The sequence below is a fragment of the Phasianus colchicus genome, chromosome 6 (genome assembly GCF_987193195.1).
Source record: "Phasianus colchicus chromosome 6, bPhaCol1.hap1.1, whole genome shotgun sequence".
Taxonomy (NCBI): domain Eukaryota; kingdom Metazoa; phylum Chordata; class Aves; order Galliformes; family Phasianidae; genus Phasianus; species Phasianus colchicus.
The window spans coordinates 52,591,106-52,613,666 of NC_143441.1; the positions used below are offsets into that span (position 1 = coordinate 52,591,106).

The 22,561-nt window shown below is 39.7% G+C and overlaps 1 protein-coding gene across 3 annotated transcripts in view; it reads right to left on the bottom strand.

Moving 5' to 3' along the window:
- The window catches only part of MINDY4 (MINDY lysine 48 deubiquitinase 4), a 154,655-nt gene that overhangs the window by 111,399 nt on the left and 20,695 nt on the right, over positions 1-22,561 (bottom strand). For all 3 annotated transcript variants that reach the window (XM_090143288.1, XM_090143289.1, XM_031608268.2), the window contains exons 6-13: positions 21,659-21,717; positions 21,152-21,261; positions 19,871-19,987; positions 18,277-18,365; positions 15,070-15,171; positions 13,824-13,887; positions 12,398-12,463; positions 11,723-11,790 (exon numbers count right to left, since the gene is read on the bottom strand). In XM_090143288.1, the coding sequence (XP_089999414.1) occupies positions 11,723-11,790; positions 12,398-12,463; positions 13,824-13,887; positions 15,070-15,171; positions 18,277-18,365; positions 19,871-19,987; positions 21,152-21,261; positions 21,659-21,717 (675 nt within the window). The remainder of the gene's footprint in view (positions 1-11,722; positions 11,791-12,397; positions 12,464-13,823; positions 13,888-15,069; positions 15,172-18,276; positions 18,366-19,870; positions 19,988-21,151; positions 21,262-21,658; positions 21,718-22,561) is intronic.

Below are 22,561 nucleotides of genomic sequence, written 5' to 3' on the forward strand. Positions count from 1 at the left end.
CCCTGGGCAGCCCATTTCAGTGCCTGGCCACTTTTTCAGAGAAGAAACTGTTCCTAATATCCAACCTGAACCTCCCCTGGCACAACTTGAGGCCGTTCCCTCAAGTCTGCATTTAGGGGCAGACATTATGCCTCTAAAATCAAAACCATTCATTTCTGAACTGCTCTGATTTCCTGAACAGACAAGACTGGGAAGATGACAAAGCCAATGTGCCTCTTAGATAGGGACTGGCCAATTTTTTATATCTAAAGATGGATGCACAGTCTTCATCCAACCACTCTTCTTTACATTTCAGTACAGGGAGGGAAACCAGTATGTCCTGAAGTTAACTTACAGGAGCTCAGATCATTTGCAGAGCACAGGAAAATACTGGGAAATGTGTTTTCCTTGTCTGGTGAGCGTAAAGGAGCCTCCTATGGCCTGTGTATGGCCATCCTGTCGTTGCATACCGAGGTTTGGAAAGATAAGTCATGCTCACAAATACACCAGTAGTGTGGGCAGACTGAGCATATATTTTTAGTTTACAAGCTGAGAAATGCAGTTGCTATAGAAATAACAAGATTCCGTAGCCAGCTTTAACAAGAGACTGTCCTTGCTCAGACAAGCCAACTAAAAGCAATGCACGAATGCTTACACATTCAGTCATAAAATCAGCTTGCTTTAAGTTTTAACTCAACAGAAAGTAAGCATTTGGTTTCCCTAGTTCATATTTTCCCTCTCTTGCTTTTCGTGGCAGTACTTTTTTTTTTTTTAATAGGAGAAAATGTTACTTTGGAAGAATGCAAAAGAGGACTTCAAGGACAGCATAAGTGAGTTGATCTCACGGTGGCTCAGGCTGCACAAAGACAGAACAGAACCAGAAAAGTTCAGAGGTCCAGAAGAAATCTCTGCCAAGAAATGGATCAGCTTTCTTACGAGAACTGACTGCACAGACCATTCAACTAAGAAAGGAGACAACTGATGTACAACAGAGAACCAAAAATTTCTCAGTGATAAGGAAATGAAGAAGGACCATTTACTCAGTGCTGTTCATAACGTGAACCAGGCAAGGATCTGTACAACTACCAGGCAAGCAGTTCAAGAACAAAAAAAGAAGAACACTTTGACAGGGCACATAACTACACTGGGGAACTCATTGCCACGGAATGCCACGGAGGCCAAAAGAATAAAAGGGCTCCAAAAAGTTTAGCTGTATTCATAAGGCATAGGTTCATCAAGAGCTCATAAACAAACAGTCTGGATACAACCGCCAGCTTCGGAAGTCTCTGAATTACCTACCATCAGAAACATGGAGAAAACACCAGCACAATTACTGCCCTCTATTCACCCCATCTCTTACATAGTCTCCCTCAGCAGCCACAGCTTTCCACTCTCAAAGATGGAGTAACAAGCTAGATGGACCTTTAATCCTAAATAGACAATCTTATTAAATGCACATCTCAGAAACTTGCCAGACCAATTTATGTTAGCTGTGGTATGGACTACAGCTGGGATAAAGCAGAGTTGCAGACACTGGGAAAAAAGGAAAATGATGTTCTCTGTATCTGTCTGATAAACTCTGGCCATCTCATTCTCTTTCACAGATAACATTCCTTGGTTGCTTTCTTAGCTTCCGATACTTTTCACAAGGGTGGCTTAGGAACCTAACCAGGTTTATTGAGTCACTGATGCTTTTTCACACTGTCATAATGCTGTTCTTTGAATTAAATAATGCTTCTCGGTCCTTCTTGTTTCCTTAGCCACAGTTGTCTCCCATATTGTAGAAGATAGCCATGTCCCGTCTCAAAACTTGTTTTTCAGGCTACAACATATTCAGATAAACATTTTCTTTCTCCTTTTATAAGACAGATTTCTCATTCCCCTGCTCTTCTCTTCACCTACACTTCTTCCAGCAATAATGGACGGATGGTATTTCAGCGAGGACATATAAATACCTTGCACAATCTTTTACTCCTCCTCCTCCTCAAACTATTTACACTGAAACTGCCTAAGAGCAAATCCAAGGCTATTTCTTATTACTGGATCAATGTCATCTCCAGTCACTCCACGACTCTTCTCAACTCCTTATCCTCCCACTTACAACTGATGAATCCCCACGGAGCAGCAGTGAGTCCTCTGTTTGCATGACCGTGTAATTTCTGCAGTTAAAATAAACTCTTCTGTTATTCATAAAGCTGAGCCAACTTCTCTTCAGAACCTGATTCCTTCTCTGTACTGCCAGCATCTCTCAGCTCTGAATGATCAGTACATTTCAATAGCACACCACTCCCTTTTCCCAACATCACTGAAGGAATATTAAGGAAATTTAATTCCAGACTCATCACTGATGAATTCTATCGGTAACTTTCTCCACGTTGATAAGTCTCTTCTGAGTACCTTTTGTTATCACCCATACCATTCCTAAAATATCTCTTGTCATCACATTAGTAAATGATTTCTCATATGGCGTGATATCAAATGCAAAAAGCTCATCATCTCACCATTAGCTGATTTTATTCTGATGGTACTAGGGTGTGGTTTTTTTCAATTCAGCTAATAATTTTCTTTGACTTTTCCCCTGCTACCATAAGAAATCTTTCTGTTGCACATCCATACCAAACATCCTACATGCCTGCAGCATGCCCACTTTTCTGTTTTGTGGACCCATGCTGTTTACAGGCTTCCCACATTTTCTTAAGAGGGACTGAAGAGTTATATGTTTCTTCATTATTTGTGCAAATTCCAGTTCTTTTCCTTTTTTTTTTTAATTTTTTTTCCCAGTACATCAGTCTCTTACACAGTGAGATGTCAGACAGAATGAGTGCACAGACCCAGAAACACTGTTTTCTCGATTCTTCCATTTTTGGTGAATTCAAGTTTTTTGTTGTTGTTGTTGTTTTCCTATCAGTAATTTTTGTTACTGTTCTTCAGTGCAGCAAACTTCTTTCAGCCTAATTCAAATCCTTCTTGCCTCAGTGGTCACGTTGCCACTTGGGATACATTCCATATCTTGCAGACATAAATCTTCCTTATCTCCAGATCTTATTCGACACATGTGCATGTTTGTGTTTTGTCACACCCTATTCTCTTTTATCTTGTCTTCAAAATCCCATTCTACCATCATGTCTGGCTTATCTCTTAGTCCCTGGATCCTCCCTTTCCCAAGTGTTGCACGGTGACAGTTCATTTATCAATATATTCCACTGCATATTCACCTTTGAGTCACAGCTTCAGACCTCAGTCCCTCACCCTCCTTCCAATACTATTAAAGCTGTCTTACTACACTGCCCTTCTTGTCTTTCTTTGAAGGAGAAATATCAACTTCTTTCAAGCACATTCCCTAGCTTATTGCTTCTTAGCAGATGGAGCTGAAATCTGTGCTTCATTAAGATTCCACGTAAATAAAGCCAACATTTGTCCAGTGAATGCTCAGCTTGAAAAACCTCTGTCCAATTCACACAACAGAACACCACAAGGCATGAAAGATCTTAGTGATTATCAGCTGCATGCAATCTATCTAGCAGCAGGTACAGAAGTTCACTTACCCATAGAAACAAGGACTGGTGTCTTCCCTAGCAAGGACTGATCCCAAACAAACTCGCCTGCTTGCTGTCCTTTGGTAAATCTACTCTCATGCTTCCTCCATCTTGTAAAGTCACAAACAGTCACATCTCCAATGTGTATTTTTCAGTGAGGTCGAGCTGCTTAGTATTTTGCACTGCAACATAATTAATAGCTGTTTTCCTTTAAACATAACTGCTTATCTTTTTCTGACACCATAAGTCTAAGTGGTAAAATACATGATGACATGCACTTACATTACACGACAGTCAGCAATGAATGAAAACTGGTCACACACGTAATTTCCCCTTGTTGATGGCCTTCCAGGTATTCTCAAGTGGGGGGAAACTCTTTCTTTTTCCATAGAAAACTGGTTCATAAAAAATACCTATTTCCAGCAAGAACAGAGTACACCTATGAGACTAGATCTTTTATGTGAACTTGTAATTGCTTTTGCCATTGGCCAAGCCACATGGTGATTTCACAGGCAGCCTTTCGTCACCAGCAAAACTACATGAGAAGGTTTTAAAATGGGAATAGGTGCAATTTAAGGGAACTCTAAATTAGAGATTGGCTCTGTGACAGGAAAAGGTGTCTGTTAAAGAAAACGGATCAAGGGTGGAGGATTATTGTTCCACCCACAGTGCCAACACAAAATGGCTTTGTTTTTTATGTCCTATGTGATTGGAAGAAGCTAAGTGTAAAGTAACATATCAGAATCTGTGTTATTTCTCAGTGATAGAGCTGGGCAAGGATACAGAAGAAAATGTCTCAATACATATCATTACAATGATCCTCTCTCAATAAAAAATTGTCTAACTGAGCAAAGACTCTTACTTTTTGGGCCTCAGCCTTTCTCCCTGTTTGACAGAGGGCTTTTGATCTTTATTAAAATTCATAGGTATTGCCATACTATAAATAAATTGTGTAATTATGCACATATAACAGCACAACTCACAGGGAAACGCTGTACTACAGAGACAGGAAAAGCGAAGACAAAATTGCTGTATTTAAATATTTATATACATATACAGTTTGCCAATGTACCAAAGCAGGAAGATTATTGGCACGCGACTCGCAACCAAATAGTTACAGAAGCAAAGCCAAGTTGGCACAGCGTGTGATTGAGCACATTGCATGGCGTAAGAATGACAACTGTGCAAAACTCTTCCAAGATCCTCTGAGCACTTAAAAATCAGATTCTTAAGATGAGCAATGTACATTTAGGAAGGCATACTAGTTCTGCAAATGCTGGAGAGAGGCTCTGCATAGCCAGAGAGGGACTGCAGCCCATGGCACCACAACTCAGCACTCAAGAACAGAGAACATAGCTTGAATCGTATGTAAAGTTGAATGCATGTAAAAGATTAGTATGTATGTGTGTAGATTGTATAGATTTGTTAATGCACAGATAAAATTAATTACTAATAATTAAGAGCAGAATTACTAGATGTTACCAGGCCTAACAATCAGATCATTATCCCGTTAAATAAAAAGGCATCAGCCTTTGAAAAGAAAACCCAAAGCAAACAAAGAGAAAACAACCCAAAAAATGAACAACATGGAAAAAAAAAAAAAAAAAGGGAAAAAAAAGAAGAGAGAACACCAAAACTTGCTAGGTTCACACATGGAGAACAGCACATACCATTTTGAAATGGGTCTGTACATATTTCTAGAGGACAAAAGGCTACAGCAGGATAGTTAATAGAGTTATGGAATCATAAAAAAAGAAAAATGCATGGATGCATATTTTCCTAGGTTTATTAGTGGCCAATATTAATAAAGCACTCAGATGCCTCTCAACTTGCAAAATTGCGTTTTCTTTTCTTTACAGATAGTGCCCTTGTTTTCTTTATTCTCACGCAAACACTTGAGAGAAAAAAGTGAAAAGATAACCAAATGACCAGTGCTGACTGCAGCACTACATTTGCCATCTGCTATCAGCAAATGATAAAGTATCCATGCAGCAGGCAACGAAACAGACTGCAAACACTGCTCTGATTGTAGTGGTCAGCAGATCTGTGCTTAGCACAGGTCTGTGCTTCAGCAGAGGCTCTACTTAGTTCATAAAGGTAGCTTGAAAATGCCAATACACTGTTATTCCACAGAGGAATTTAAGCATTTCCTTAGCTCTAATAGGTGCTAATAAAGAGAATTTTATGCAGTGCAGTTATTACATTGATCAAGCAAATTATGGCGATGACAATGGGCAATGCTTCTGGTTGGTAAGAGGCAGACATTTAAGGGCTTTCTGATGAACAGATAAAAAACAGCCACATCCCAATATACCAAAGCTTTTTTTCACTGATAAGCACATTCAGAAGGTGCAGAGTGCTAGATGTGATGGGATGGTATCCACGTAAGCTTACTGCCTGCTCTAGCTCAGTCTTTCCCAGGTACATGGAAAATATCTTGTGGCTCTTAAGAATGAAGATGTATTTTTCACATTCAGAAAGATCAGCTCCCAGAGCTAGTATAACAACCCCAATGTTTTTTATTTCATCATTGGTTGTTTAAAAAAAAAAAATTACAATTACGATTGTTAGTGACCAGCATTCCTTCCTGTACCAGAAACAACAGCACATTCTGAGCAACTTCCTCAGGAATTCTCACTCCTCTTTGGCCATTCGTTATCAGTTCTACCAATGCTGATCATTAGCGTGCGGAGTATGACAAACTCATTAACAAAATCTACAAAGCAGAGCAAAACTCTGCCTTTCCTGGCTGTCTGTGCCCCTTCCATAAAAATACTTTGAGTTTCAGTGATTTAGAGCAACTGCCCAACAGAGCTGGCTGAAATCTGGAATTTCCATTTACAAGAAATAAATCAGCAGCAATGTAAAAAGCATAGAGCCAGGCCAAAGCCAGGCTAACCCAGCACCCAGCCAGCAGCTGCAAGCATCAAGGCAGAACAGAGAACTGGGGCACAGGGAGGGCTTAAGGGAAGCGTGCACCTTCCCATCACTTGTCTAAATTTATGGGAATTTCTTCATACTGCCAGCTTCCTCATCTCCCAGCACTGGAAGTTACTTATGCTGTGGATGAAGAAGTAGCAAAGTTTGTTTTAAATATGAGATGTGATCATTTTCATGACAGCCAAACATCTGGACTCTGCAAAAAAATCTTGTTATTCCTTGTCCAACCTCATCAAGGATCCCTACACTTTTATCACATCCAAGCTGTCCCTTTCCAATACTATAGAGAAAAGAACTAATCTGAGCTCACACAAAAGCTACTCACAGAACCACCAAGGTTGGAAGAGATCTCCAAGACCAACCATCCATCCACCACCAATATTTCCACACTGTATCGTGCCCCTTAGCATCACATCCAAACATTTCCTGAACACTTCCAGGATGGTGACTGCAGAAGAAAGGGAAATTTTCTAGTTCATATCTTCCAATGTGTTTGAGTTCTACTGTGTCTTCACCAACCTGGGGAGACAAGACTACATTTCTGCAAATACACTACAGAGATTTTATCATCTTCTTTTATCACCTCAACTCCCAATACATTTGTTCTTTTTTTTTTCTTTTTCTTTTTTTTTTTTTTAGCTATCATAGAAAACTGGAGTGATATTTTCAGAGAATTACTAGTAATGGTGCCAGAATTTCTCCCATTTTACATAACAGCTTATCTAAACTCCATCAGTTGGTTAGTATAGATGAAACACTTTTTTCATCATGAATAATGCTTTGCTTTATTAGCACTGATTTCACCTCCCATTTATTGAATTTGTTTGACTACACGACTTTCACAGTGTAGAGCCTCTAGTTGAGTAGGTCATTTAAACTGTCTTGTTAGTAAAGGAGAGAAAAGTGTTTTAAGAGATTATTTATCTCATTCTAAGGTAGACATATGACGCAAGTCAAATGAATTACAATCTTTTTCTCTCTTTTTCTTTTTTTTGAGCATGAAGGGAGCCTAGAAGCAAATATGCCCATAGAATGTAAGTGAAGATAAGCAAGATAGATTGTTACACTGAGAATATCAAGAATCTAAAAAATAGGCGTCTAAGCCAGTCAGTCTCTCTTCCAAGTCAAAGCAAAAAGACAGGAACTGCCTATCAGCAATTCACCCCATCTTTCCATTTGGCAGGATCACAGGTGCACAATGCCTGCCATCTGCACAGCTGTGGGAAGCACCTGCCCTCGGATCTGACTGCTCTAAGGAAGTCTCCATCACCTAAATGCTTTGAGGTTTCATGATCCTGCAACCCCTTTTCAGATCAGTTCTTGATGGGTTGAACAGCACTTGGTTCTCCTCTTTCATTTAATACAACTCATCATTCAGCGTTCTGTCTTTTAAGCCGCCATAAATGCTTCCTCACCATGAAAAATAATGTATTACTTTTCCCTTCTAATTATGTTTTAGACTGAAAGTTCAAGTAAATATTCATGGAGTGGAAAATATCAGGAAGAGTATTACTGTCAGAAAGAAACATTTCAATACCCATTAATTAAAATGGCTGTCTTGTTTTTGTTGAACCAAGTGCACATCTTTGTTTAGTTGTGGTTGGAAACATCTCTGCCTCTTAAATAACACTGTTTTATGATAACCACGGTTTAATACAATTTTGTCATTAGCCTTCCATTTTCTTATAAGAATGCCAATTAATTATAGATGAACGATTTACCAAGGACCATGATTACCAACATTGAAGGAACAAACTGAAGCATTTTGTCTTGATTCGAGAGTCTGAAATATGCCAATTACTTAACAAAAATTAAATGAAGGATCTAGCATTTTCATTTGAATGTGCATGCAAAAATCAGTAAAAATCAAAATTTGGCATTTCTGATTTTTTAAGAAATGTTTTTTTCTCTTGAAAGGCTGAAATGAAAAACATCCCAGAAAGATCCAACTGCTGGGTGAAAATTCCATTACTTAACCAACTCCACTTGTCTTCAAATATTCATCCAGAGCTATGCCAGGTATGTAAATAGTTACTCACAGTGCCTGTAACACCCACTAAATGGTACATAGTTTTGGATGATATGAGCAGAGTTATCTGTCTCGATACTTGCAATGTCCAAAGAGAAGTACTATGACACAGCTATTCAGATCTATTACTGCAGATTACGTAAGTGAAGCTTGGTTTGCACTTCTAAATAAGTCTTACACAAAGGCTGCAGACACATTCCACTGTATCTAGGAACAGAGAAAAATCCTTGTTTCATGTAAACAAAAGATAGGCACCGATGTGGTGTTCCAAGCAAGAAGAGGAATGGGCCTTTAAGAGAAATTTCTGTAAGAAAGTTATGATTCGTACTCAGAAGAAAACACTTTCTGAACAACTCTGCCACTTCAAAAATATTTAGATACCAAAAAATGCAAATTTCCATGTTTAGTTTAGACGTGGAATGTAATCACAGATGATTGACTGGCCTTGTCATAATGAACCTTTTAACAATTGAGAGGTGATGGGAAAAATAACCTCTTTGCTTATTATTATAAAAAAACAAATCCCATTTTGTAACGAGTAAAGCAATGCAATCAGTAGCAATTAGGAACACTGCTGCTTTTGAGAACTCTTCTAGGTGACAAACACTGTTCCTTGCTCAAATCCCTTTAGTAATGTATACCCCTCTGCTCTAACTAGCTTAGAAAAATGAGAGTAATTACATGTTTTATAAAATTTCCACATCATTCACACCAGAGTGCCAGAAAGGAGCTAAGCCAGTGACATGCAGTGTTATTGTAAGCAAAGGAAAGGAAGAAATGTCAGCAAAACAACAAAAAATAATAATATATCTGTGAATGCTTTTAGGAGGCTCCGTGGGTGAGCAACTGTATAAGCAAAATCAAATCAAACTTGGACTAAATGGTTATTTATTTTCAAGACAATGCAGTGATGCAAGAAATAAAAGCATCATTCAATTTACACGCATCAAACCTGTGCTGCTTTCAAGTGCAGCTGCTCTTTTCATGTCAGTTATCATCACAAGTTGTCAAGGAACAGCTCTTTTCACTTGCAGATAATTCTACAAGATTGTTACAGAAGTAGAATTTGACAAAATGAGGGAAACTTTCAGATTCTGCTCCACCCTGAGATTCACTGCACCAAAGAAATCCATTCAATATGTAAAAAACCAACCAACCAAACTAGCAAGGAAGCACAACTGTCCTAGAACAAACCTCAGGGAATATTTAAAAGAGGCTTCTTTAACGACTCCCCTTAGAGCTCAGCATATCTACATCAGTAAATTCAGACCAGATTTACTTATAATTAACTAGAAATATCTTCCTGAGGAATAAAGGAATATAGCCTTTACCATTATCATCAGTGGAGAGACTGGGGCATCACAAGTGAGTGGTTCAGCCCTGCCAAAAAGAGAGATACCTGAAGCCGCCTGCTTTCAGCTGCTAAGACAGAGCATTGGCAGCTACCTTAGAGCTGATGCCCAAGGTGGAGTCACACCAGGAATGGAGTGATCACTGCCACTTTAACAGTCAATACCACGTTTATACGTATGGCTGTGTGTGTACACACGTAGAGGGAACAGAGAGATGGAGAGAGAAAATATAAAGTAGTACAACAACAGCAACATTTCAAAATAAAAATTAACCAAGGCTACCTAGTGTATCAGAAATCCCACAGGATATGGGACAGTCTCTGCTAAAAAAACAGGAACAGAATCATAGGACCACGGAATCATAGAATCATACAATGATTTTGTTGGAAGTGTCCCCCAGGATCATGGATTTCCAACCCCCCCTTGCTGTGGGCAGAGCTGCCAACCACCAGATCAGACTGTCCAAGGCCCCATCAATCATGTTGTTTCCTTAACGGATTAAGAGGAAAATATTAAAGATGTCTGAAGTCTGCTGGTTTTGACTGTGGCGTGGAGAAATGTTAGAACAGGTAACATCTGGAAGCACCATTCCATTCTGTAATCTCAATGGATTCATTCTGTGCACAATATTTTCTTGACAGAACTCATTCAAGACAATATGTAAGAAGTATAATGGACAGGAAAAAAACATTGTTTCAGCTTCACTGATTAACATTTGGTTTGGCAGAAGCAAAAAATACTATCTGGACATTGCAGAGAAGAAACTAGAACAATTCTTTGTAGATTTCAGGGCAGCAAGAAGTTAAACACTACTGCAGTACATCAGACAAAAAGATGCTCTGCTAAAGATGGCAGAGTATGAATCATCACATGCAACCCGTTTGTAGTCTGTCAAGCAATTCCAGAGCTGCGTTCATTCAAACTTGAAAAAGAAAGCAAATTACCAAAGGTAAGCATATAGGCAGACATGTCACAGTAGAAATCCCTCTATGCTCCTCCTGTTACTCATAATCTTTTTATATGCAACTACCATGAGCTGCTGGGCAGAAGGACCTTCGGTCTGACCAAGTGTGGCTGTTCCTGTGTTGACAGGAACAGCAGGATGTGGAGAAATAATTTGCAGAGATACTGCCTGAACAGCAAGGAGGTCATAAATTTAGTCATGAAAAAACTGAACATTGAAACAATTTCTACTCATTAATAATGAGATTCTTAAAGAGATTTTAGAGGAGCAGTGGCAAAAAAATTAAAATCTTCCATTGTTAAAGTGGCATGAGATAAGCTTTGTTCCTGTAAAATATCACTCCCCTGATAGCAGAAGACAAGAGTAGATGAGCTGATAGATACATTTTGTCCTTACCTCGTGTTTATGCCCTGTGTCCCGAATTCCCTCCACATTGGAGTCACAATAAAGATCTATTTGAAGTCTGATCTCAAACTCACAACAGCAAAAGCCAAGATTAACTGTGCAGATCACACAGAATCACAGAATGGCCAGGGTTGGAAGGGACCTCAAGGATGATGAAGCTCCAACCCTCCTGCCACGTGCAGGGCCGCCAGCCTCCACATTTAATACTAGACCCAGGGCCCATCCAGTCTGCCCTTGAGCACCTCTAGGGACGGGGCATCCACAGCCTCTCTGGGCAGCTGTTCCAGCACCTCACCACTCTCACAGCAAACAACTTCCCCCTGACATACAGCCTCAATCTGCCCTCCCTCAACTTCAAACCATTTCCCCTTGTCCTGCTGTAACATCTGTGTATTTATCAGAATAAACATCAAGACACTGAAAAAAGACAGAGATTTAAGTACACCATGGCTGCTTTTTTCACTTTGCACATCTCGGTTTCTTTGTAGTTAATGAAATTAGATTCAAAGGCACTCACAGATTGATGGATCTCGATAAGATGACGGACACGGTCAGAAGGATGCACCCACAGGGACCAATTTCAAACTGAAAAAGAAAGAATTGTATTTACTTTGTTGCATACGTTATTAATTCCAATCCTAAAGAAACGTAAACCAAACTGAAAGTGGAAAGAACGGTTCTCAGTTATGCTAAAACCGCTTTTCTTTTTTGCTCTACTTGTTCAAATGCAAGGTCTGTGCTGGGGAGACATCGTTGTTCTCTACAACTGCCTGAAAGGAGGTTGTGGGGAGGTGGGGATTGGTCTCTTCTCCTGTGTAACTAGTGACACGATGAGAATGAAAGGCCTCAACTTGCACCAGGGGATGCTGAAGTTGGATATTAGGAACAATTTCTTCTCAGAAGGAGTGGTCAGGCACTGGAATGGGCTGCCCAGGGAGGTGGTGGAGTCACTGACCCTGGAAGTGTTCAAGAAATGTTCAGATGTTGTAGTGAGGGACATGGTTTAGTAGCAACTATTGGTTATGGGTGGATGGTTGGACTGGATGACCTTGGAGATCTTCTCCAACATTGGTGGTTCTATGATTCTATGATTCTACCTTCAGTTGGTGACAGAAACAGTGTTAGACATTACATTCAGAAGCCATCATGAGATTGTTAAATACATGAAGACTGGCAGCTGAACACATGATACCTGGTGAATATTCTGCTGAAGAAGTACAATCAGATCTTCATATCTTGTGGCACTATGCAGGATTAGCTGGGAGGAAATAGAAGAACAAAAATCACCTGAAATAAGAGCAATTCATTCTGAAACACAACAGCTGAGGGAAAGCAGACAAAACTTTAAATCTGACCAGAAGGTTTTCAACTAACATAAAGTGGTATAAAAACCTCTTACTGCTGTTACTTGGTTAAATGCTGCCTCTTGCTGTTTTTAAGTTCATCAAGCCATCAGCTTGCTTCAATTTCATGCAATGCAAAACAATTCTCAAAACAACCATGAAGCCTCAGAAGCAGCAAGCAGCCCAGGAGGCTGCACCCATGGGATGAGCTGTCTATAGCAGACCTCTATCAGAGCCCTTCTTATTGCTCAGAGAATACCCCCATTAATACTCAAACATCACATGAACTTCAGGAGAGCTTACAGCTCCCAGCCCTTCCTTCCAAGCTCTTTGTTTTTGCATCTTCCCATTTTGTCAGCAATGATGGATTTGTGCAGTAAAGATGAAATAATGTTGGCAGCCCTGCCCACAGCTGAGGGTCCATAAGGTCACTTCCAACCTAAGCCACTCTATGATTCCATGATACATGGCTGACCATATCCCTGGCTCTATCTGGAGTTTCCTTTCCATCACTGTTTCACTGTGGCTGTGCCCACATGAGCTTTGATAAGCAGTACTTTGACACAGCACCATGCTGTTGTTTGCACTCTGAAATGACCTGCAGCTCTAAATCATTTTAATGTATTAAAGAATAGTGCTTTTCTTTTGTAACAGCACGTTATAGCTAAGGTTTTGTGCTGCCTCAGTTGCATTTACTCAGGCTTTCACTTCCAGTTGTTTCAAAACTGGTTCTGAAACGTGGTTGGTACCTTTGCTCCTCCATTTAGGACACCAGTAATATTTCCTTAAACCACTGAAGCCTGGCTTGTGTCATCAATGTTTACAAAGCCATTTCAGGGCTTCAGATGGAAACAAAGACACAACTGGAAAGTATTTTGCCATTTGGAGCAACTGGGGGGAAAAAAAAAGGCAAAGAATTCTGTATAAAACACAAGAAGAAAATACTGTCTCTTGATGTTCATGGCTGTGCTAGCTGACCTGAAAGGATCCACTTTCAATTTTTACTGCATAGCAGCAAAATCAGGCAGAGTTTATAAGCTTGGAAGGTAGATGCAACAAAAAGGACTTCAGAGAGCCCAGCTGTCCACAGGCAGTGGGATGGTTCAGAGCCAAACTGCCAGGTTCTGTGATTTCCAAATCACAACTGACTACTGTAATATTAAAGGTTTTAAAACACTTAAGGGATACACAGAAATTGGACTCTTTGTACTAAAGCAAGAAAAGCTACAAAAGGGATATAGGGAAAATGTGAGCATGAGTTACATAGAGCCTTACAGTTTCTAAGATTCCATCTGCCTTATATTTTCCTATGGGAGTGAACTGCTGTCTTCCTGACGGCCTAAAGAGAATATGCAAACAAAACCAAAGTTCATGTTAAAAGGAACCAAAATCACATTACAGAGAAACCAAAACCTTACATGAACTGAATTACAAACCAAAGATTTGGTATTATTACTTCAATGACTAATTTTTGTTTTTTTTTTAAAGACAACCTCATGCACGATGACTGCATGTTGGGCATCCCATGAACTTTTATTGATGAAACATCTTTAGCTGTGCTCACTCTATTTAATATAAATTACAAGTTTCTCTGTCAAGAAGGAGGATAAATATAGGTTTAAGATATTAACGCCAGTTTTTATTGGGAAGGAATATGAGAGCAGTGACATTAAAAGAGAAGCAGCAGAACAGATGTACAGTAGCATCAGAGGAAATATTTTATAGGCAGAAAACACTCAAAATATCACTGGAAATGTCTCTGAATTTGCTGGCTTCTATTTCAGGTTTGAAGAGCTTCAGTGCCCAGAAGCCTCCAGAAGGTTGTCTGCTCTCACTTTTTCATCAGTCTTAGTTGTTCTAATAAAATAAATGATCTCTTCTCACAAAATCTGGTTTACGTGAAAATATATTGCAGGATTCAGTAACTCCCAGCTATTGGAACAGCAAGAAAGGCCTTTTGTATTTCTTCCTCATCCATTTCACGCTGCATAAATACATCTTGAGGACCACAAAAATTATCCAGGGGTGGAACAATGGAATGAGGACAGGCTGAGGGCTGGGGCTGTGCAAGTGGAGGAGGGAAGGCTGTGGGGAGAGCTGAGAGCAGCCTTCAGTATCTGAAAGGGCTGTAAGAAGGAAGGGGACAGACTCTGTAGGAGGGTCTGTGTGACAGGGCAAGGGGAAATGGCTTCAATCTAAAAGAGGGGAGATTTAGACTTACGGAAGAAAGAAGTTTTGTACAGTGAGGGTGGTGAGTGCTGCACAGGTTGCAGTGAGAGGTGGTGGTGCCCCAACCCTGCAGACACCCGCAGTCAGGGGATGGGCTGTGAGCACTGGTGGAGCTGTGGGTGTCCCTGTGCACTGCAGGGATTTGGACCAGATGGCCTTTAGAGATCCCTTCCAACTCAAACCATTCTGTGACTCTATGATCTTCATGAACTTCCGTTTTGTGAACTTCGTACATACTTAACAGACACAGCTATAAGAGCATCATGTAACTGAAGCTGCTTCTCCTACTTACAGTGCCACAACTGCTTTTTCATTGCTTCCTGCACGCCACAAGATGTCTGCAATAGCCATGGTGAGGCATTTGGTCCTGTGAGCTTCTGAGGGCTGGAGACAGCTGTAGTCCAGAAAAAGCAAGAAACAGAAAAGCACCAAAGTGTGTATCACAGAGCTTACTCACGTGAGGGCAAAGTGCCCCAGTCACAGCATGCACAGGTTCATAACAGGCTTTTAGCAATTGATATATGAACAAAAGCACTTTTTTAGAGACTATCCAGGTGTTGTAATGCTAATGCTAATAAGGAGGATCCAGCAAGCTGCCTTGGAAAATTGTCATCTAAGTATTTCAATTGCTTCTATCGCCAAGAGAGTTAGACAGCTCCAGGTTCTAAATTCCAAAAATTCTTTGAGTTGAACAGCAAGCCACTGTGGTTACTGAGAAGACACACCAGGAGCAGTTGCATGCCACCCTTAGGGCTCAATCATCTGTATGAGATGCCACGAGAGCACTCCCTGTGCATCAGCAGCAGGACTGCCTAGCAAGGGACTGAGCCAGCAATAGCAGGGCTTGGTGCTGCCATTCAGCACCTCAAGGGCTCTAAGCAGGGAGATGCAACTCTATTAGGATTGCTTTATACATTAATATCTGAATTCTAGTTTATAAAGGCCTTCATATTTAATTTCATTCTTGAGCTTTGACTTCTTAACTATTGTCTTCAAGTCTACACTGTGATGTTCCTACCTGCTACTAAAATTTAACTAAAATGCCATTCACAATAAACACCGTGCTTTGCAGAAAGGGATTTTTCTCTGCTGACTTCCAGAATGGCCATTCTTGAAATTCAGATATTATCAGTCCCAGGGTTTTACGAGCATGAGAGATGATGTCAGAACCCATTCTCAGCACTTGAGCAAAAAGATCCAGTAATTAAAGGAACGTACAAGAAACACCAAACAAACAAACAAACAAACAAAAAGCATCTTTTCAAGCCTGAATATGATGTTCATTTAGAAAAGATTTCCATATCTGAAGGATGTGAGATTTGGAAAATAATGATGGTGACGGTTTTCAAGCAAAAAATAAATCACAATTTTCCCTTATTTCTGTCTGTGTTCTGGCACAGACATCCAAATATATGGTTAGCATAGGAAGTTGTTTCAACTCAATCCATTTATAATTGATTTGTAGCAGAAGAGGTAGCAGAATAATAAGGATATGTGGTAATTACCTCTTGAACCATGAAGAACTCTCAAGTCAAACACTTACCTTGAAGCAGCCAATACTTTGAAAATCATAGAATCATAGAATCATCAAGGGTGGAAAATGTAGGTTAGAATTAGAAAGGAATACAGATCCTCTGATTTCAAGCTCTGAGTCTGCCCTTTCTTTCTGCCTGCCTAAGAGTTTCTGCCCATGGCAAACTCATCATAAGAGAGATCTGTTTATCTCATGAATAAAACAGCCTGTCTTGCTATTCGTTTTTAAGACCTGGAGACTTTTAGCATTTCTGCACACAAAGATCTCAGCTGCCAACTCAAAGCCCGTTGGGGACTTTCATCATACCTCAGCAGCATTTTTCATATACAAAATATGGAAAAACAAAGTACTTTAAAACCACGTGCGTAATAAGAGGAAAGAAAAAAGAGAGGCAAATATTGCCAAGTACACAAGGCAGGTTGTAGCTGGCATGCATTGGGACACTCGTGGTCAAATAAAGCAATCTAGCTTCAGTCCACTTATCTGGGTGCTACACGATTCTCCAGCATTTAACATCACTTTGTTGTGATGAAAGAGCAAACAGAGAACAGCTCTTAGGGTGTTACTGAGGGTAATCTGAGGCTCAGGCAGATCAAGGAGCAGATGACCAATGGCTGCCCTCCAAACTGAAAAGACCTCTTAATTTTAACTATCAGAAATATAGATTGATTTTCTTTCATGAGTTTTCTCATGGGCATGACCATGATTCTGCATTGAAAACTCTACTGGATTGGAATAAAATTTGCTGTTCTACTAATTTGTGCACCAGCCAGCAGGTGTTCTCTGAGTTGATATATCACCAGCTGAAAAGTTTGAAAAGCTTCTCCCTGTACTAGCAGCAAAGTTTTCCTCAATACCTCTCAGGGATGATCTCTGTATCCTCTTAAAAAAAAAATAAATAAATAAAGGGTGTATAAATTTTGTCAAAATTTCATTGACTGAAGTCTAGAGAAAATGCCCCAAGTACTGGCATGGCTTTTAATGCATTTGGGAAGCACTGTTGGTTAATTTAAAAAGCGTGCTCTGTTTAGATGAATTACAGAAAAATGTGATGTTCTGAAAGAAATGAATGGAAGAAGAAAGAATTAAACTATGTAACACCATAGAATTAAACCAACATAGAGTCAGCTAACCTAACCCTAACCCATGAGCTGACATAACACTCTGCTCATGTATTACACCACTGATTCAATGGGTTTACCAGTGTAATTAACTTGAGGTGAGCTCAAGGAGCAGGTGATCTTCAGGTGATTAATTCACAGTATCTCATTTATTTGGACATTTGTTTGGGGGTCTGAAAGCAATCAGAGCCATTATTACCCAGCAACAACAATACTAACAATCATAGTCCCTTCCAACTTAGTCATTCTATGATTCTATGATAGTAAATGTTTTATTCTAAGTCTGTAAGTCTGGTTTTTAATGTCTCCAGTGCTAAGCATCTCATTGCAGGTCTGCCTGCCCAATCCTGGGTCTGGACACCTGTGCAGACCCCAATAAAGCTTTGATTAATTGTCACCTCCCATCCCATGTGCTGTAGAGAGATGATGACAAATGCACCCATTTCTTTCCATTATCAATGAACACAGCCCAAACAACTAATTCATACTGATGTGTGCCATGGTTAACTCCGTGACAATGTGAAAGATCAAACAAGAAAAAAAGACAAAGCTGTAACTTTTAAATTCCACCCTTCTTGAGATTCTTAGTGTCAAAAATTGCATGAATTTCATGGTCTTCCAAATCCTGATTGCATTTGCTTTGAAATCATATCTCCGTGGAATCTCGAGGTTCAATGACTACACTTAGAAGAAAACTAAATACAAAATTCATACTCTCTTTCTCTGTCAGAGATAAAGAAAAGCTCTGTTAAGTCCAAACTCCAAAAGGCTCCTGAGGGGCTGCAACACAGAAAATCCTCTTACACTTCTGTATGGAAATTACTTGTGCCAGTTGCTGACTTACCGAGCATCCTTATTCCTGTTACTGTCTCCAAAGATAAGCTGCTGTAGAACACAAGCTTGAACTGCTGCCAGTACTCCACATGGGCCACCCTGAGGGGAACAATTGGACACTCCATTAACAAAACCCCTTGCGCTGTTTGACGCTGGAGAAAACTAGTCTGCAAGCCAGGTGATTCCATTCAGGCTTCATCCATCCTTTCATGTCTCTCTTTCCACCCATGACTTTGCGATGCTCTCTGTTGCTCTCTGTTTTTTGCAAGCCACTGAAAATCAGAATTACTGACTGATAGTGTGCTTCACATCCATTTTTCCTGAAAATCCCTAGAACTTGCCACACTGGCATGGGTCTGTGGGTAGTATGGGTGGTGGGTGGATGGTTGGAGTACATGGGCTTAGAGGTCTTTTCCAACCTTAACAATTCTGTGATTCTATATGATTCTATAATATCAAAGTGAGTATAATGTCAAAGAGAATATTTTAGTGAGAACTATTGGTGACAGGTGGATGGTTGGACTGGATGATCTTGTAGATCTTTTCCAGCCTTGGTGATTCTATGATTCTGTGAAAGGAAAGCTGCTTTTTTAAGCCTGCTCTGTGCTCATGCAAACAAACAAAAGATGCTCCCATCCCTATGAGAGAAAAACTACCTTCATTTCTAGAGAAAAAACAAACTTGACTTTTCTGAAGGACAAAACTTAGCCTTGCCCTTTGAACTCCTCTGAGCACCATGCCTTTCCTCAAATTCCCACTTCTATCATTAATGAAAGATTTCAGTTTTATGTATACCTCTCTGCACTGGGAAGTTATTCCACTGCAGAAGGGAGAAAATAAAGGAAACTTGAATCTTCAAATCCTTAATGTTGGAAATATCACAATACCAACACATATCATATTAACATTAAATGTAGTGGAAAGCAGATTAATGGCTGCTGTGAAAGACTGTGGGTTGGCGTAGCATTGAATTTCCTTCTCCTTGCTTATTCCCAACCACCCAGCCCACCTGATTCCACTGAATGACCAAGACTCATTTCTATGCATTAACTAGATGGCACATTGACACTTTTGCACCACCTCTGATTTCCTTGAGGGAGAGAATGGTTGTGGTTGGAAGGGACCAGAATGGGATCGACTTTGATGTGGTCTGATAGTGATAGGACAAGGGGAAACTGACTTAAACTAAAAGAGGGGAGATTTAGCTGAGATGTGAGGGGGTAATTTTTTACTCAGAGTGTGGTGTGGCAGTGGATGTCCCATCCCTGGAGGTGCTCAAGGCCAGGATGGATGGGGCCCTGGGCACCCGAGCTGGTGGCTGGCAACCAGACCACGTCAGAAGGGTTGGAACAAGATGATGATGAAGGTCCCCTCCAACCTAAGCCATTCTGTGATTCTATAATCTTCAGTAGATTCCTTCCATCTCAAATCTCCTAGCAGACTTGACAAGGTAACATCATCCAGTGAAAAGCAGTAAGAGTAAAGAAAGCAAAGACTCTTTAGAAGACTTATTTTTTTCACTGCTAAAACACACAGCCTCTGTAAACTTCATGTAAAAAGCAAAGATCACTTTTTTTTTTTTTTAAGAAGCTCACTTACAGTACCTTTTTTTGTACAATGCCATATTTTAACTGAGGTATGTTATTAAATGTAAAACTCTGTATTTTCCATTCTTCACTGAAGCAACAAAGACTGGAGCCAAACAGAAGATTTTTTAATTCCTATTAAAAAAAAAAAAAAGAAGAAGAAAATGTATGATTTTAAAAATAAATACAAAATATATACATACACACACACACTAATGTTTTCTAGCAGTCATTTATAGAAAGAAAGGCAGAGTGTGGCAGGGTAATGACTAACTCACCATAGCCACCCTTTTCTCTTTTATACTTACTGTAAATAGCAACACCCAAATGAAACGGAACAATTTTTTCCTTTTCCTGCAATATTACTTCAACTCATAACGCTGTGTATTGCTCAGCACTAGGAAACTGTCTAGGCAGACTGGCTGGGGCAGTTTCCCATGGAAGCATTACAAAATAGTGCCTCAAAGCTGCAGCAAAAGGGCGATGGCTAGTCATGGCTGACAAAAGTGATAAAAGGACCCTGCTGGACACAGCACACAGAAAAGACAGAAGCCTGTTTTGCTTGTCCAAGTTGCTGGTATAAGACAAATGCTGTTCAGAGATTTACCTATGTCTGGCATAATTCAAATTGGCAAAATTCAAATTCAGATCTTGGCCCTGAATGACTGCAGACTCTGCTACTAAGGAATAGCTAAGCTGAAGAATTGCTTTCAGTCTAAAGTAAGGCTGAGCAAATAAGGACTGACTGCTTAGGGTTTGCACCATCACTTTGATATGTCTTTGATAGCAAATTAAGTCACAAGAAATCCTCATTATCTTTTCCCTGTGGCTGTATTAATGATTTTTTTTTTATTTTAATTTTTATTTATTCTTTTTTTTTTGTCTGAAGTGGAAGTAAAAATTAAAAGCACTTAATATTTACATCTCTGCTCAAAGCAAGGAAGGTGAGCAAAGGAGATGCAGTGGTGAATCAGTCAATAAGACGACAGGTAGACAAGCACATGCAAAACTGACAAGAGCTATTAATAAAATAATATGTGCTTCTTCACTTAAAGCCCTAATCCGTGGTTCAGGTGGCTGATAAATTCCCACATGCTCTTCTGGTATTTTTCTGAATTCTGTTTGGGTGTCCCTATGTTACCTTTACACATGAATACCAAATAAGGATGATATTCAAGAGGATGTACAGCAAGAGTTAAACCACAAACAAACACACAACACAGAATAATCCATTGCTGCTCTAACTGGACAGAAATGACAATTTCACACTTCCATTTCTATATACCATCATAGCCTTACTTTTGCAAGAGAAATATCAATCGCCTTTGACGCTTCTTGAAGCATATGCAGTGCCGAAAGATTCAGGTTCCTACTGACTTCTCCAGTTGTTGCTTCATCCTCAACGTCAACTGAAAGTAAAGGAAGAACATATAATGAGTTGAAGGGAAAAAAAAGTTACGTCTGCTCCCACCAGTAGGGGAAATTATAGACTTAGTCAGAAAATAAATAAAGGCTGAATGGGGCTTTGACCAACCTTGTCTGGTGGGAGGTGTCCTTGCCCAAGCAGTGAGGTTGAAACAAGATGTTCTCTATTCCAGCCCAAATCACTTTATAATTCTATGATAAGCCATCCTTTCTTTGATTATTTCTTAATAACTTCTTCACACAGTCTCACCAGAGAATAGTAGCAAATGCAATTACTCTAAATCAACGAAGCGTTGCCAAAGAAAAGATTCAAACGTCTTTGATCACAGTTTCTCTAAAGAATATGTTGGTGAAAGCCAAACTGAGTCTGAACAAACTTACCTAATTCTAGGGTGTCTTTCATCTGGTCTTCTTTATTCCAAGTGGATGTTGGAGACTTCCTACATTAAAATCAAAAAACAAATAAGTGAATGCTTCCTTTAATGAGAAATGTTTCTTGCATAAATGAGGAAAAAAAAATGTGATAAAATCAGGCAAAAATAAAAATATATAAAATTATTCAATGTCTTTTATCTTAGGTTTTAATGCATTTTGCATAGAAGAGCTCAGATTTATCACCATTTGTGTCCAAATAAACAGTGCTAGAACAAAGACATTTTTACTGGAAGAGAGCTGAAAGGCAGTCGGCAAAGAGCAGCACAATGCAAATGATTCAGGATTTCAGTCTTACTTCAACGCTGACTTAATTTCATCTGTGTGATTTCAGTAGAGGTCAGACCTTGCCTGCTCATCAACAGAGGCAGATACGTACAGCCCCGAATTTTGTGAGGGCATTCAAGTACATGGGACTACCTGAGTTCAAAAGGTTATGACATAAGTTAATATGATGGGGACTGGGATGAGGTCGAAACTGGCTATTAAACTACTTTAAATATCCAAAACATGTAAGTGAGAATCAGTGTTAGATTATATGCCTCTACCAGGGTAATTTTTCATCCACTCATAGGAACAGTTGCTCAAAAGGGACGTGGTTTAGTGGGAATCTTGGTGGTAGGTGGGCAGTTGGGCAGATGATCTTGGAGGTCTTTCCCAAACTTGGTGATTCTACAATCTGTCATTCTACTACATGCTCTTGTAATTTGTCTATTACATAAATGACAAGTTAAAACTGCACAAGCAGAAATACTGAAGGGACGAAGCAGTTAAGCTTGGCTGTTAAAACAGAAGTTAAATAGAAAGATATATTTTGAGAGGTGAGATGGGTTTCCTCTTCCTGTAGAATTC